Raw genomic sequence first — 13,835 nt, forward strand, 5'->3', positions numbered from 1 at the left:
TGATTTCTAACTATGAGAGATGAATAAATAGCCAGCTTATGTTTGGCCATTCATAGGATTCTTGGGTGAACATAGTTTTTCCTTAGAAACTTGCTTTATCATCTTTTACAGTTGTATTTTGTATTGCTGTTGAAAGATAGGATACTTGTTTCTTTTTTCTCTCTCCTTCTCTTTCTCTGAAAAAAATTTAATAATTATCTTTACCCCATTATTTTAAAATTTCGGTGATATGCCTTGTATGTACAGTTTATCAATCCATTAAGTTAGGCCTTTGGTAAGTAGATTAGTCTGTTCTCATGCTGCTAGTAAAGACATACCCAAGACTGGCTACTTTATAAAGGAAAGAGGTTTAACAGACCCACAGATCCACATGGCTAGGGAGGCCTCACAATCGTGGGAAGGAAAAGGAGAAGCAAAGGCACATTACACATGGTAGCAGGCAAGAGAGCTTGTGCAGGGGAACTCCCATTTTGAAAACCATCAGATCTCATGAAACTTATTCACTACCACAAGAATACTGTGGGGGAAACCACCCCATGATTTAGTTATCTCTACCTGGCCCTGCCATTGAGACATGGTGATTATTAGAATTCAGGTGAAATTTGGGTGGGGCCCAAATCATATCAGCCCAACCATATCAGTGAGCATTTCAATCTGAGAATACTGTTTCTCTTCGCCTCTGGAAATCATGTGAATAATTTCTTTTTTTTTTTTGAGACGGAGTTTCACTCTTGTTACCCAGGCTGGAGTGCAATGGCGCGATCTCGGCTCACCGCAACCTCCGTCTCCTGGGTTCAGGCAATTCTCCTGCCTCAGCCTCCCGAGTAGCTGGGATTACAGGCACACGCCACCATGCCCAGCTAATTTTTGTATTTTTAATAGAGATGGGGTTTCACCATGCTGACCAGGATGGTCTCGATCTCTTGACCTCGTGATCCACCCGCCTCGGCCTTCCAAAGTGCTGGGATTACAGGCTTGAGCCACTGCGCCCGGCTTAATTTCTTTAATAATTTTCTTCCCTCTGGGGACTCCCAACTAGTTGGATGGAAGGTCACCTAGAGTGATTTTCTGTTCTTCTCAGTCAAAATTCCTTATGTGAACCACAGAATCAGAAAATGGTTTGAGTAACTATTTTCTCACATGTTTCAAGGCTAGTCTTAACCAGTACTATTCTAGATACATGAGAGAAATTAATAGATAGCGTACAGTGACTGCCTAGGACAAGGATCAGTGAACTTTTTCTTAAAGGGCCAGATAGTAAATATTTTAGGTAGTGTGGGTTGTTTGGGAGGCAAAATCAAGGCTATGGTGTAGGTATTTATATATCTATCTGAAATGTAACCATTTAGAAAATACAAAAAAATATTCTTGTCTTGTGGGCCATTATATTAAAAAGCAGATGGCTGGCTGGATTTGGTACACAAGACGTAATTTGCCCAACCTCTGTTTTAGAGCATTAGAGGTTAATTCTTTCACTGAATCTGTTTTTAAAAAAAATCCTCTTTTTTATTTTCACTCATTTCCCTTCAACTTAGCTTTTTATTTTACCTTTGGGGAGATTTCCACAAATTTTTTAAAAAGTGCTTCTATTTTAATTCATTCATTTTTTATTCCCACGCCTTTTTTTTTGGTTTTCCAGTTCTCTTTTTTAGTATCTTGTTTCTGTTTTATGGATGCAAGACATTCCTAAATATTTCTAGGAATACTGCCTATAGTTTTTAAAACTGTTTTCTTTTGTTTCCTAAATTACCTCTTTTTTCTTTGAGGACAGTTTTTCTATTTGTATGTCTGTGATCTCTGGTAATGTAGTCATACTTAACAGTGATAAAATAGAAAAATCATCTGTTGTTTTTCTGGGTAAAATGCATAAACATTTAACAATTACATGTTACAGTTTTAGTTACCCTTTATATTTTACATATTAAAACTGATGCTTACAGGAACAGAAAACCAACCACCACATTCTCACTCGTAAGTAGAAACTAAACATTGAGTACACATGGATACAAAGAAGGGAACAATAGACACTGGGGCCTACTTGAGGGGAGAGGACAGGAGGAGGGTGAGGATAGAAAAACTACCTGTTGGGTGCTATGCTTATTACTTGGGTGATGAAATAATATGTACAACAAACCCCCACAGCACACAGTTTATCTATAGAACCAACTCGTACATGTACTCCCAAAACTAAAATGAAATTTTTTTTAAGGGAAAAACCTGATGCTTGTATTTTCATTAAATCTCCTCTTGAAATCAGACATAAAGAAAATCTCTAATAACGGGGGGGAGTGTAGGTGTGCACGCATGTGTGTGTGTGCATGTGCCATCTTGAAGCTAAGGTGGTATTTGAAACATTGTGTCATTAGGGCAGTTGCCCCTTTTGCTTTGACACTCTGTTCTTTTGATGGTTTTCAGCTTCCTCTGCCCTCCATCATCACTTCCAACCCCGCTTCATATGTCTGCTAGGAAGCTTGAAATTGCTCAGCTGCTGATGGCTCTCTCATCTTCTTTGCTGTAATAGTTTTATATCTTTTACAAACTTCTTGCCTATGATTTAAATAGAATCTCTCAAGAGAGAAGATAACTGTTGTATGTTCAGGTTGCTAATTTTTAATTAGTATCCTCACTATACATTGTAAACTGCATTTTTGCATTTAGTATGTGCTTCTGAAATACAAAAGGCAATATGAATAAGCCTTCTGTGGTGTTTATAATTCACTAGGGAGATATCACACATATGCCCAATTAACTTTAAAAAGGGTAGAATGTAGTAAGTCATGATCAACTACTTTGAAAACAGAGGAGTAGGAGTGAATGGGGAGGTCAGGCTGTAGGGAGAGGTTGGCATTTCAGCTGGGCTTGAATGATGTGCACAGCGTAGACATGTAGAGTGGAGAAGGTGTTGCAAGTGGATAGACCTTGACATGCACAGAAGTACAAATCAGAAAATGGAAGGAACAGTTAGTTGTGAGTTTACAGTGTGATTAGACTATAGAGTAGATGTATATTTGGTTGGGCAGGAGTACAATTTTATGACACGATCCCAGAAAGGCAAATTGGACTCAGATCATGAAGGATCATTTTATTTAGACCACTGGGGACAACTTTCAAGTATGGTATAAAGATGGCCTAAATGTCTTCTAGGTAAGTGACTCCAAGTAGGAGTAGGAAAGATAGATTAAAAAGATAGGAAAGTAGGAAATATAGATTAAAAAGATAAGATAGGCCAGGCGCAGTGGCTCATGCCTGTAATCCCAGCACTTTGGGAGGCTGAGGCAGGTGGATCTACTGAGGTCAGGGTTTTGAGACCAGCCTGACAAACATGGTAAAACCCCATCTCTGCTAAAAAAAAAAAAAAAAAAAAAAAATTAGCTGGGCGTGGTGTCAAGCGCCTGTAATTTCAGCTACTTGGGAAGTAGAGGCAGGAGAATCGCTTGAACCCGGGAGAAATAGGTTGCAGTGAGCCAAGATTGCACCACTGCACTCCAGCCAGGGTGACAGAGTGAGGAAAAAAATACATATATATATATATAGTTGAGGTAGTGAATTCTGTTTCCAGATATTAGAGTCTGAACCGGGACAGCAGATTATTTTCTTAGTAATACTAATTAAACATCTGCAGTGTCAGCTAGGTACTTTGATAGTCATTGGTAGTTTGGAGGTTTTTCCTCAAAATGTTTTCTGTAGCCCTGTCTCCCTCCCAACACCCACTGGGGCCATCCTGAGCAAAGCTCTGCTGACTTCATGCCTGAGTTACTAGGGCTGCAGCTTCTGTGGACACCATGGTCTCTCTCCAGTCCAATTCATTTTGTGTACCACTGAGAAAATAATCTTCAGATGTGACCTAAATCATGTCATTTCTCCTTTTAAAACTGCTTTGATTCCCCCTATCAATCAAGTCTTAACTCTTCTTCTGTATTTCAGTGCCCCACCCTGACTCTACCCTAACTAACCGAACTTTTCTTACCAGTCTCTAATACAAAAATATTCTTGTGAGTCCAAGAGGGAAGGATCACTTGAAAGCAGGAGTTCAAGATGAGCCTAAGCAACACAGTAAAACCTCGTTTCTACAATAAATTTTTTTAAATTAGCTGAGCATGGTGGTGCATACCTGTAGACCCTCAGGAGGCTGAGGTGGGAGGATTGCTTGAACCTGTTGCACTGAGCTGTGACGGTGCCACTGCACTCCAGCCTAGGTGACAGAGTGAGACTTTTTATCTCAAAAAAAAAAGAAAAAAAAAAAAGAATCTTATCAGTCTCATCTCCTTAGAACATGGTCATTCGGCCCCCGCCTTCTTTTCTCACATGACCTTGCTATGTGTGTTCCCTATATCTTCTCATTTAAATTCTATCCATCTTTCAAATCTCAGCTCAGTTACATCTTCTCAGAAGTTCTTCTGCATCATCTTTGAAAAAAATTGTCTTAGTCTGTTTTTCTTTTCTTTTTTCGTTTTTGAGGTATACTCTTGCTCTGTTGCCCAGGCTGGAGTGCGATGGCGCGATCTCGGCTCACTGAACCTCTGTCCCCCAGCCTCCCAGCTAGCTGAGATTACAGGCACATGCCATCACGCCCCGCTGAGTTTTGAATTTTTAGTAGAGACAGGGTTTTACCATGTTGGCCAGGCTGGTTTCTGAACTCCTTACCTCAGGTGATCTGCCTGTTGTGGCCTCCTTAAGTACTGAGATTACAGGTGTGAGGCACCACACCTGGCCCTTTTTTTTTTTGAGACAGGTTCTCGCTCTGTTGTCCAGGCTGAAGTGCAGTGGCACGATCTGGGCTCACTGCAACCTCTGCCTCTGCCTCCTGGGTTCATGCAGTCCTCCTACCTCACCCAAGGAGCTAGGAGTATAGGCTCACATCACCATGCCCAGCTAATTATTGTATTTTTTTGTAGAGACAGGTCTCCCTGTTTCCCAGGCTGGTTTCCGAACTCCTGGGCCTCAAGTTATCCTCCCATCTCAGCCTCCCAAAATGCTGGGATTACAGATGTAAGCCACCACACCTGGCCATCTTAACACTGTTTTTCCATCCCCACGATGTCTGGCTTTATGTTTGGCATGTCTGTCCTTGGTTACCCTATGGTTGCAATATGGCTGCAGGATTGCCAGCTATCCTAATCACATTCCAGACAGGAAAGATAAATGCAAGCACCAAAAGGGACATCTCTTGGAGCTGAGTCACCCACCTCTGAAAAGATCTCCCGAGGAGTGACTGGTTCTAGGTTGGCCTCATTGGTCGCTCTAGGTACAAGGGATAAATTTCTAGATACACATATTCAGGATCTCCATGTTAAACAATTCCAGAGGGTACCATTCACACACACACACACACACACAAAACAATATATAGAATAGAACAGAGCATGCAATATCTTTATCTGGGTTTTGATGACACAGTATACATATGTAAGAAGTTATCAAGCTGTATAATTAAGATTAGTATACTTTTTTTTCTTCTCCACCATGAGGTTAGTATACTTTATACTTCAGTGAATATGTGGTTATAGTTCAGTTTTCAAAAATTAATGGTTTCCTCAATAGGTGTACAGTGTGGTAAGCCTGGGAATGTGGCCCTACGTAAAACTAGGATTATGTTCTCAGAAGGAAAAGTAGAACTGAATTAGCTATCTAGATATCTTTGTCACATGTGTAGGACTTTTTTCTGTCAATACTCTTGACATGTACACCAGCGTTTTAAGATAATCATGGTGTTCAATATAATATATGTATTGTAGGGGAAAAATCAACATAAACATGAATATGTTTTTGTACATCATTTTAAACTCTGGTACAAAAAAAGTATTAAAGATTGTGTTTGATGTTAGATTTTTATTTTGATATCAAAACGTTCCTACAAAAATGAAAGCATTGGCTTTGAAAAATATTACATGGGCCGGGTGCGGTGGCTCAAGCCTGTAATCCCAGCACTTTGGGAGGCCGAGGCGGGTGGATCACAAGGTCGAGAGATCGAGACCATCCTGGTCAACATGGTGAAACCCCGTCTCTACTAAAAGTGCAAAAAATTAGCTGGGCATGGTGGCGCGTGCCTGTAATCCCAGCTACTCAGGAGGCTGAGGCAGGAGAATTGCCTGAGCCCAGGAGGCGGAGGTTGCGGTGAGCCGAGATTGCGCCATTGCACTCCAGCCTGGGTAACAAGAGTGAAACTCCGTCTCAAAAAAAAAAAAGAAAAATATTACATGTAATTTTTATTCATGTGCTACAAAATCTAAACATTAAGTGAAAACTCAGTGTATACTTTTGACTGCTATGTACTTTATATAGTAGAAGCAACGTGATTTTATTAAGTCAATAATAAAAGGATTAAGAATACTAGTTGCTAAAAAATAAATGTCTACTTTGGGTTGCTCTAACTGATAAATAAAAAGCAAGTAAATAAAACTAATCATAAGATGTCAAAATCCAGTCTGTATTTCTAAGCATTTGCAAACATCTAAATAATCTTCTGAAATTTTCTTTTACTTCCTTTTGTTCTACTAGAAAAATCTGAAAAATAACCAAATCCACTTTGTTGTTATTGTGAAACTACTAGAAAATGAGTGACACATGACTAGTCTGCTCTTATTTCATGTAATTTAAAATACATTCCATATAATAGGAATTTGCAAATGGCAACATCTTTTGGTTTGTCTGTTTTGTGTTGTTTTTCTTGAGTTGGAGTCTCGCTCTGTCACCCAGGCTGGAATGAAATGGCATGATCTTGACTCACTGCAGTCACCACCTCTCAGGTTTAAGCGATTCTCCTGTGTCAGCCTCCTGAGAAGCTGGGATTACAGGTGCCCACCACCACACCTGGCTAATTTTTGTATTTTTAGTAGACATGGGGTTTCACCATGATGGCCAGCTGGTCTCAAAGTCCTGACTTTAGTTGATCTACCCACTTTGGCCTCCCAAAGTGCTGGGATTACAGGCGTGAGCCACCGTGCCTGGTCAAATGGCAACATCTTTAAGCATTTATTTCTCAGTATCTATGGGTTGATGTTTACTTGTTTTTAAATAAAGACTGTGTTTTTCTTACTTAGGTCCATCCTCAGCAGCACCGGCTTCTTTTTGAAGTATTTGACGAAAATCGATTGGTAAGTTATACTGTGCTTGTGTGAAATACGAAGTAAGGGTACGTTTAAGGAGAGCAGCCAGGGGAAGTGAGTAAGCAGTCTGGGATTTGTGAGATGGGCTGGGGGTGGTTATGGAGACTCTGGGCAAGATGGCAAGGGAGATGGAATTTGTTTTTTTCCTCCTGGTGCTACTTGCTACCCTTCTGTTCTCCTCCCAAGCACTTCTGATTGTCAACATACTATAAGGTTACTCAAGACCTCTTGTGGCAGGAGAGGACAGAAAGCCCAACCCTTTGTCCTGCCCTCCCTCTCATTCACCCATGACCCCTGGTTCCTGGTCCATGGCTCTGGAAACCTTTGCCAGGAAGATATCCTTCAGTTGCGCCTCCTCACTATAGTGGCCTTTCTTAGGGTTATCTGTCTCTAGTGGACACCCTATCTACTTTCTTATCTCCAATTTTCTACAGAGGAAATCTGTCCTCTTTACACAGATAAGGAATGGGCAAATAAAGTCCTCTCAAGGATGGCCAGCTTTTACAGAGGCAAAAAGCAAACTTAAACCTGATGTTCTTTTTATAAAATGATCGTTCTGATTTCCGAATTCCTAAAGACTATCTTGAAGTCCTAGCCTTTTCCTAATTTTGTCTCTGAGGATCCAATCTCAAACCCTTTTCTCTGCATCTTACATTTTTATTTTAGACCTGTGAGATTTGAACAGGTTAAGTAGAGAAACAATGTTTTGTGTGCAAAGCTTATCAGTTACAAGCAACAGAAAAATTAAACAGTTTTGTTCATTTTTTAGCTAACAAACTTTTTTTTAAAAAGCCTGTTTTTATTGTTAAACTACATTCATATTTTTTTGCCCTCAAGAAATGATCATTATACTAGTAACTGAAGATATTGCCAATGAAATCCTTAATAAGCATCATAATAAGCAAAAATACATTTTTGCTGCCAAAGTAGACTATCACCAACTAGCAATCTAATTATTAAGGCTGAGTGACAGATGTTTCTGATTTGATTATCAAATATGGTTAGTTACCAAGCTATTTGTTTTCTATCTATGTTTAAAGAATGTAAAATGTTTTCCATTTTTTTCCCCTCTGTCTCTATAGATCTGGGTTTTTTTTCTTTCTTTCTTTTTTTTTTTTTTTTTTTTTGACAGAGTCTGAGTCTGTTGTCCAGGCTGCAGTGCAGTGGCGCAATCTCGGCTCACTGCAACCTCTGCCTCCCGGGTTCAAGCAATTCTCCTGCCTCGGCCTTCCGAGTAGCTGGGATTGCAGGCACCCGCCACCACACTCAGATAATTTTTGTGTTTTTAGTAGAGACGGGGTTTCACCATGTAGGCTAGACTGGTTCCTTCTGGATGGAAACAAATTATACTTTGTATTGGTGGAGTTTGTGTGTGTGTTTTGTTTCTAAATCATGAAATATACATACATAAAAGCCCACATAATATGCTTTTTTATTTTAATTTTTATTTTTATTTTACTTGAGGTGTATACTATATCTGACATTTCTCCCCATGTTATCCCTCCCCACCCCACTACTGTCTTTCCCCTACCCCCCTCAACTGTCCCCAGTGTGTGATGCTCCTCTCCCTGAGTCCACATGTTCTCATTATTCAACACCCACCTATGAGTGAGAACATGCGGAGTTTGGCTTTCTGTTCTTGTGTCACTTTGCTGAGAATGATAGTTTACAGATTCATCCAAGTCCCTACAAAGGACACGAACTCATCGTTTTTTACGGCTGCATAGTAGTCCATGGTGTGTATGTACCACATTTTCTTTGTCCAGTCTATCATTGATGGGCATTTGGGTTGGTTCCAGGTCTTTGCTATTGTACACAGGACTGCAATGAACATATGTGTACATGTGTCTTTATAGTATAACAATTTATAGTTCTTTGGGTATATACCCAGTAATGAGATTGCTGGGTCAAATGGAATTTCTATTTCTAGATCCTTGAGAAATCGCTACACTGTCTTCCACAATGGTTGAACTAATTTACACTCCCACCAACAGTGTAAGAGTGTTCCTATTTCTCCACATCCTCTCCAGCATCTGTTGTCTCCAGATTTTTTTAATGATCACCATTCTAACTGGGATGAGATGGTATCTCAATGTGGTTTTGATTTGCATTTCTCTAATGACCAGTGATGAGCATTTTCTTCATATGTTTGTTGGCATCATATATATCTTCTTTTGAAAAGTGTCTGTTCATATCCTTTGCCCACTTTTGAATGGGGTTGTATAAATGTTTTAAATAATAAGACAAATATGTATATGCATTCCTCAGCTTAAGAACTGGAGTTTTTGTGTGTATTTTGTTTTTATATCATGAAAGCCCACATAGTATAAATATTTTAAATAATAAGACAAATATGTATACACTATACTCAGCTTAAAAACTAGAACAATCGGCCGGGCGCGGTGGCTCAAGCCTGTAATCCCAGCACTTTGGGAGGCCGAGGCGGGTGGATCATGAGGTCAAGAGATCGAGACCATCCTGGTCAACATAGTGAAACCTCGTCTCTACTAAAAATACAAAAAATTAGCTGGGCATGGTGGCACGTGCCTGTAATACCAGCTACTCAGGAGGCTGAGGCAGGAGAATTGCCTGAACCCAGGAGGCGGAGGTTGCGGTGAGCCGAGATCGCGCCATTGCACTCCAGCCTGGGTAACGAGCGAAACTCTGTCTCAAAAAAAAAAAAAAAAAAAAAAAAAACCTTGAACATTACCAAAATCTTTGAAGCCCTCCCTAAATCCTTCCTTAGTAGCATCTTTTCTTCCTCCACAAGTAGTAGCCACTGTCCTCAATTTTGTATTTATCATTCTTTGCTTTTTAAAATACTTTTTATCACATATACATATATGCCAAAAAAACACATTGTTGGCCAGGTGTGGTGGCTCATGCCTGTAATCCCAGAACTTTGGGTGGCTGAGGCACATGGATCACCTGAGGTCAGGAGTTCAAGACCAGTCTGGCCAACATGGTGAAATTCCATCTTGACCAAAAATACAAGGATTAGTTGGCTGTGATGGCAGGTGCCTGTAGTCCCAACTATTTGGGAGGCTGAGGTGGGAGAATTGCTCGAACCCAGGAGGCGGAGGTTGCAGTGAGCCAAGATCATGCGATTGTACTCCAGCCTGGGCAACAAGAGCAAAACTCTTTCTCAAAACAAACAAACAAACAAACAAAAAACAGTTTATTTTGCATATTTTTTAATTTATAAAAATAGCATTTCTCTATAGGGATTCCTCTGATGTGCATTTTTTCTTAACGTTATATTTGTGAGATCTGTGATGACACATTTCAATGATGCATAGTTTTCTATCCTCTGCAAATGTCATAATGCTATAATTTATGTATTTATCCTCCTTAATTGATATTAGTGTCACTTCCAGTATTTTGCTGTTACCAGTTGATAAACATTTTTATGTCTCCTTACATACGTGTCTGAGTGTATCTGAGAGCTGTGTTTTGGAATTAAATTGCTGGATCATGTTCTTACTGTTATTTTTCTTGTTGCTACTGATACCAGTGTGAATTCTGCCTGATGATTGGGTGTATTACTGGTGAAGTATTTTTTTTGCATTATTTGCATGTTGTCCACAAGGAAGGAGAGCACACATTTGTGCTTTCCACCATGCTTAATTGTCTGGTTCACTTTGCCAGTGACTTTAGTATTGGTGTGACTCCTTCTTAATTGCCAGAATTGCTGTTTGTCAAACACTGATCAGTGAATTAACATTCCTTGAGCATTTACTGTGTATATAATACTATAAAGTATGTCATGATAGGTTGGAAGAAAAAAGCATTGCCTTTGATATTAACAGTTAGATATTTATAGATGGGTAACTATGACAAAATTTTTAAAACTTTTAATTAAAGGAAAAAACAATACATTAATCAAGATATTGTAACGCCTGTAATCTCAGCACTTTGACAGGCTGAGGCAGGTGCATCAGGAGGTATTCCTGAGGTCAAGTGAACTCCTGAGGTCAGGAGTTCGAGACCAGCCTGGCCAACATGGTGAAACCCCATATCTACTAAAAATACAAAAATTAGCCATGCGTGGTGGCACACACCTGTAGTCCCAGCTACTCTGCAGGGTGAGGCATGAGAATTGCTTGAGCCCAGGAGGTGGAGGTTGCAGTGAGCTGAGATTCCAGCCTGGGCAACAGAATGAGACTCCATCTCAGTGGGAAAAGAAAGATATTATAAATTCCCACACCAAGGACTCAGAAATTCTATTATAATGCCTCTCATTTGGGGCATTAGTTTGTAACCCTAAACAAATTATCCAATCCTTCTAAAAAGTACCTTCTCATGTTTATAAAATGAGGGCAACAATATTTGCCCTTCCTACCTCATAAGCATATTGTGGGATAAAATGAGACAATGACTATGAAAATACTTGGAAAATTCTTTATCATGATACAAATATAAAGTGTTACTTAACATTCACAGACTTAATGTGTTTTTAGCTCTCTGATATGGTATATCTTTTGTTAGCTAAGACATAACATTTAGTATATCTACTTTATTAGATGCTCTTCTGTGCATGGGAAATACTCGGTTTACCAGCAAAACAAAGAGCCATAGATAATTAGAACAGGGTGGTGTAGACACGCCACCATTCTCGCCCTCTGATTTGTTGCTAGTCTTAGCAGGTAACAGAGGTATAGCTGTGACCTGAGATGTTATAGAAACTTTAGCCATTGGTGGAGAAACAGACTTGATTGCATAGCAACAAGTGATCTGTGTTGTAAATGTCATCCCATCTTTATTCTGCTAAGGCACTCACAACTAAATTTAAAATGTACCATTTTCCTAGCAAATTCTCTTTGAAAATGCAGGGTGAAGAACACAAGTAAAATATTAAGCAGGAACAACTTAGGTCATCTGGAAAACGTTTCCAATATAAGTGATATTTGCTTTCAAGAAAGAGTAGGCTTATGTCACTTTCTTTCCAGCCAATTTTAAGACTTGAAGGTTATAAAATGGTCATTTCATTATGGTCATGGTGGTGGTGGTGGTGGCAATAATGACAGAACATTTCAGAATGATGTGCCCTAAAAAATAATTCTACCCACCAATGCAAAAGTTAGCACTGTGTCACCAGTCTAAGACATACACCTGTACACATTCAGCCACTGGTTTTAGGAGCCACCTATATTCTGGGTGGAGACCCTGTGCTTCTTGCGTTTAGCAGTTGTGCTAGTCAAAGTTCTCCAAGAGAAACTGAAACAATAGATTATATTATGTATTTTACGTATTACTTATTTTTCGTGTATTTTATATGTGAAATTATGTGTAATATATGAATATATATATTTCCACATTATGTGTATGTATGTATGTGTGTGTGTGTGTATATATATATATATATATATATATATATAAGACTTAAGTCTGAAATCTGCAGGGCAGACCAGGAAGCTGAGAACTTAGGCAGGGTTTCTACATTGTAGTTTTGAGGCAGAATTGTTTCTTCTTAAAAAAAAAACCTGTGTTTGCTCTTAAAGTCTTCAACTGATTGGATGAGACCCACACACATTGTGGAGGGTAGTGTGCTGTCCTTAAAATCTACTAATATAAATGCTAATCATGTCTAAATGTCTTCATGGCAATATCTATACTGGTGTTTGACCAAACAACTGGGTACCATAACCTATCAAAGTTGATAAATACAATTAACCTCCACAGCAGACTTTGACCTTCTAAGTTCAGTCAGTGATTAAGGTTACCCAGAACCGATCCATACCATGTAGATAATCTGTTTATTTTCTGTGGAGATGATCAGTAACCAACAGCTCAGAATGGTGAGGTTCTTAGCTTCAATCCTAAGACATTATCTGTTTCATTCCAGAATATGAAATTCTATGCAGGACTTGGATGGATTCTTTCCAGATGAGGGCTGCCACATCCCTCCAGTTCTTCCAGACTTAAGGTTAGGGTTATAATCCTGTTTTGGTATTTGCTGGACTGAGGGACTGCATTTTATAGCAGATTCCCTGATTTCCCATGCAACTGCTGTAATAGCAGTATGGATCCTATGCAATTTCAGACCTCAGCCAGCAATGCAAACTGTTCAGTCTCCCTAGAATTTAAACGCAGACTAGAGTGCTAGGAAGTGCATGTGATCCTCTTACCGCACTTTTCCTTGGCTGAAACGCTTTCTGTAAATTTTTCACACGTCATTCCTTCTTGTCCACCTGCAGTACTTTTTGATATTTCTTTAGAAGTGGCAGCTGGATCAACTTCAACAACAACAACAATCCTGAAAGAAAGTATTAGGCATTCAGAGTGACTGTGGTGACACCATCCATCTATCCATCCAGCCTTCTATCTGGTGTCTTTTGGTGCTTACTTTGTGCCCAGGACAAGCTCAGGAGGATCACAAGAAATGTGTAGTTATGGTCCATGCACTCTGGAAAGGTAAAATCTAGTTAGAGGACGGGGAACTGATGCTTGTAGTGAAGCCTTACCAAAGAGAGGACATTTATCTGGCCAAATACTTGGAGTTTATTGTTTTATATGTTAGTAATCAGAGGAGCTTTTCTTATTTCCTGGAAGTTTTAGGCTACAGGCATGAATAATTAGATCTTATTGATTAGCATATTAGAAGATACTCATTCTTTGAGTTGTTAGACCCTCACTTAATCCCAGAAAGAAGAAGCCATTTGAAGGCAGAGTAAAGCAGGACTTCTTATTTAAAACAGAAGTTAATGGAATATTGACTGAAGTCTGTAA

The 13,835-nt window shown here is 39.4% G+C and overlaps 1 protein-coding gene across 1 annotated transcript in view; it reads left to right on the top strand.

The window, feature by feature from the left end:
• The window catches only part of NEDD4 (NEDD4 E3 ubiquitin protein ligase), a 153,635-nt gene that overhangs the window by 45,933 nt on the left and 93,867 nt on the right, over positions 1–13,835 (top strand). The window contains exon 5 of the mRNA XM_003935602.3: positions 7,041–7,094. Within this exon, the coding sequence (XP_003935651.1) occupies positions 7,041–7,094 (54 nt within the window). The remainder of the gene's footprint in view (positions 1–7,040; positions 7,095–13,835) is intronic.

This window comes from Saimiri boliviensis, chromosome 2 (assembly GCF_048565385.1).
Source record: "Saimiri boliviensis isolate mSaiBol1 chromosome 2, mSaiBol1.pri, whole genome shotgun sequence".
NCBI classification, from domain to species: Eukaryota; Metazoa; Chordata; class Mammalia; order Primates; family Cebidae; genus Saimiri; species Saimiri boliviensis.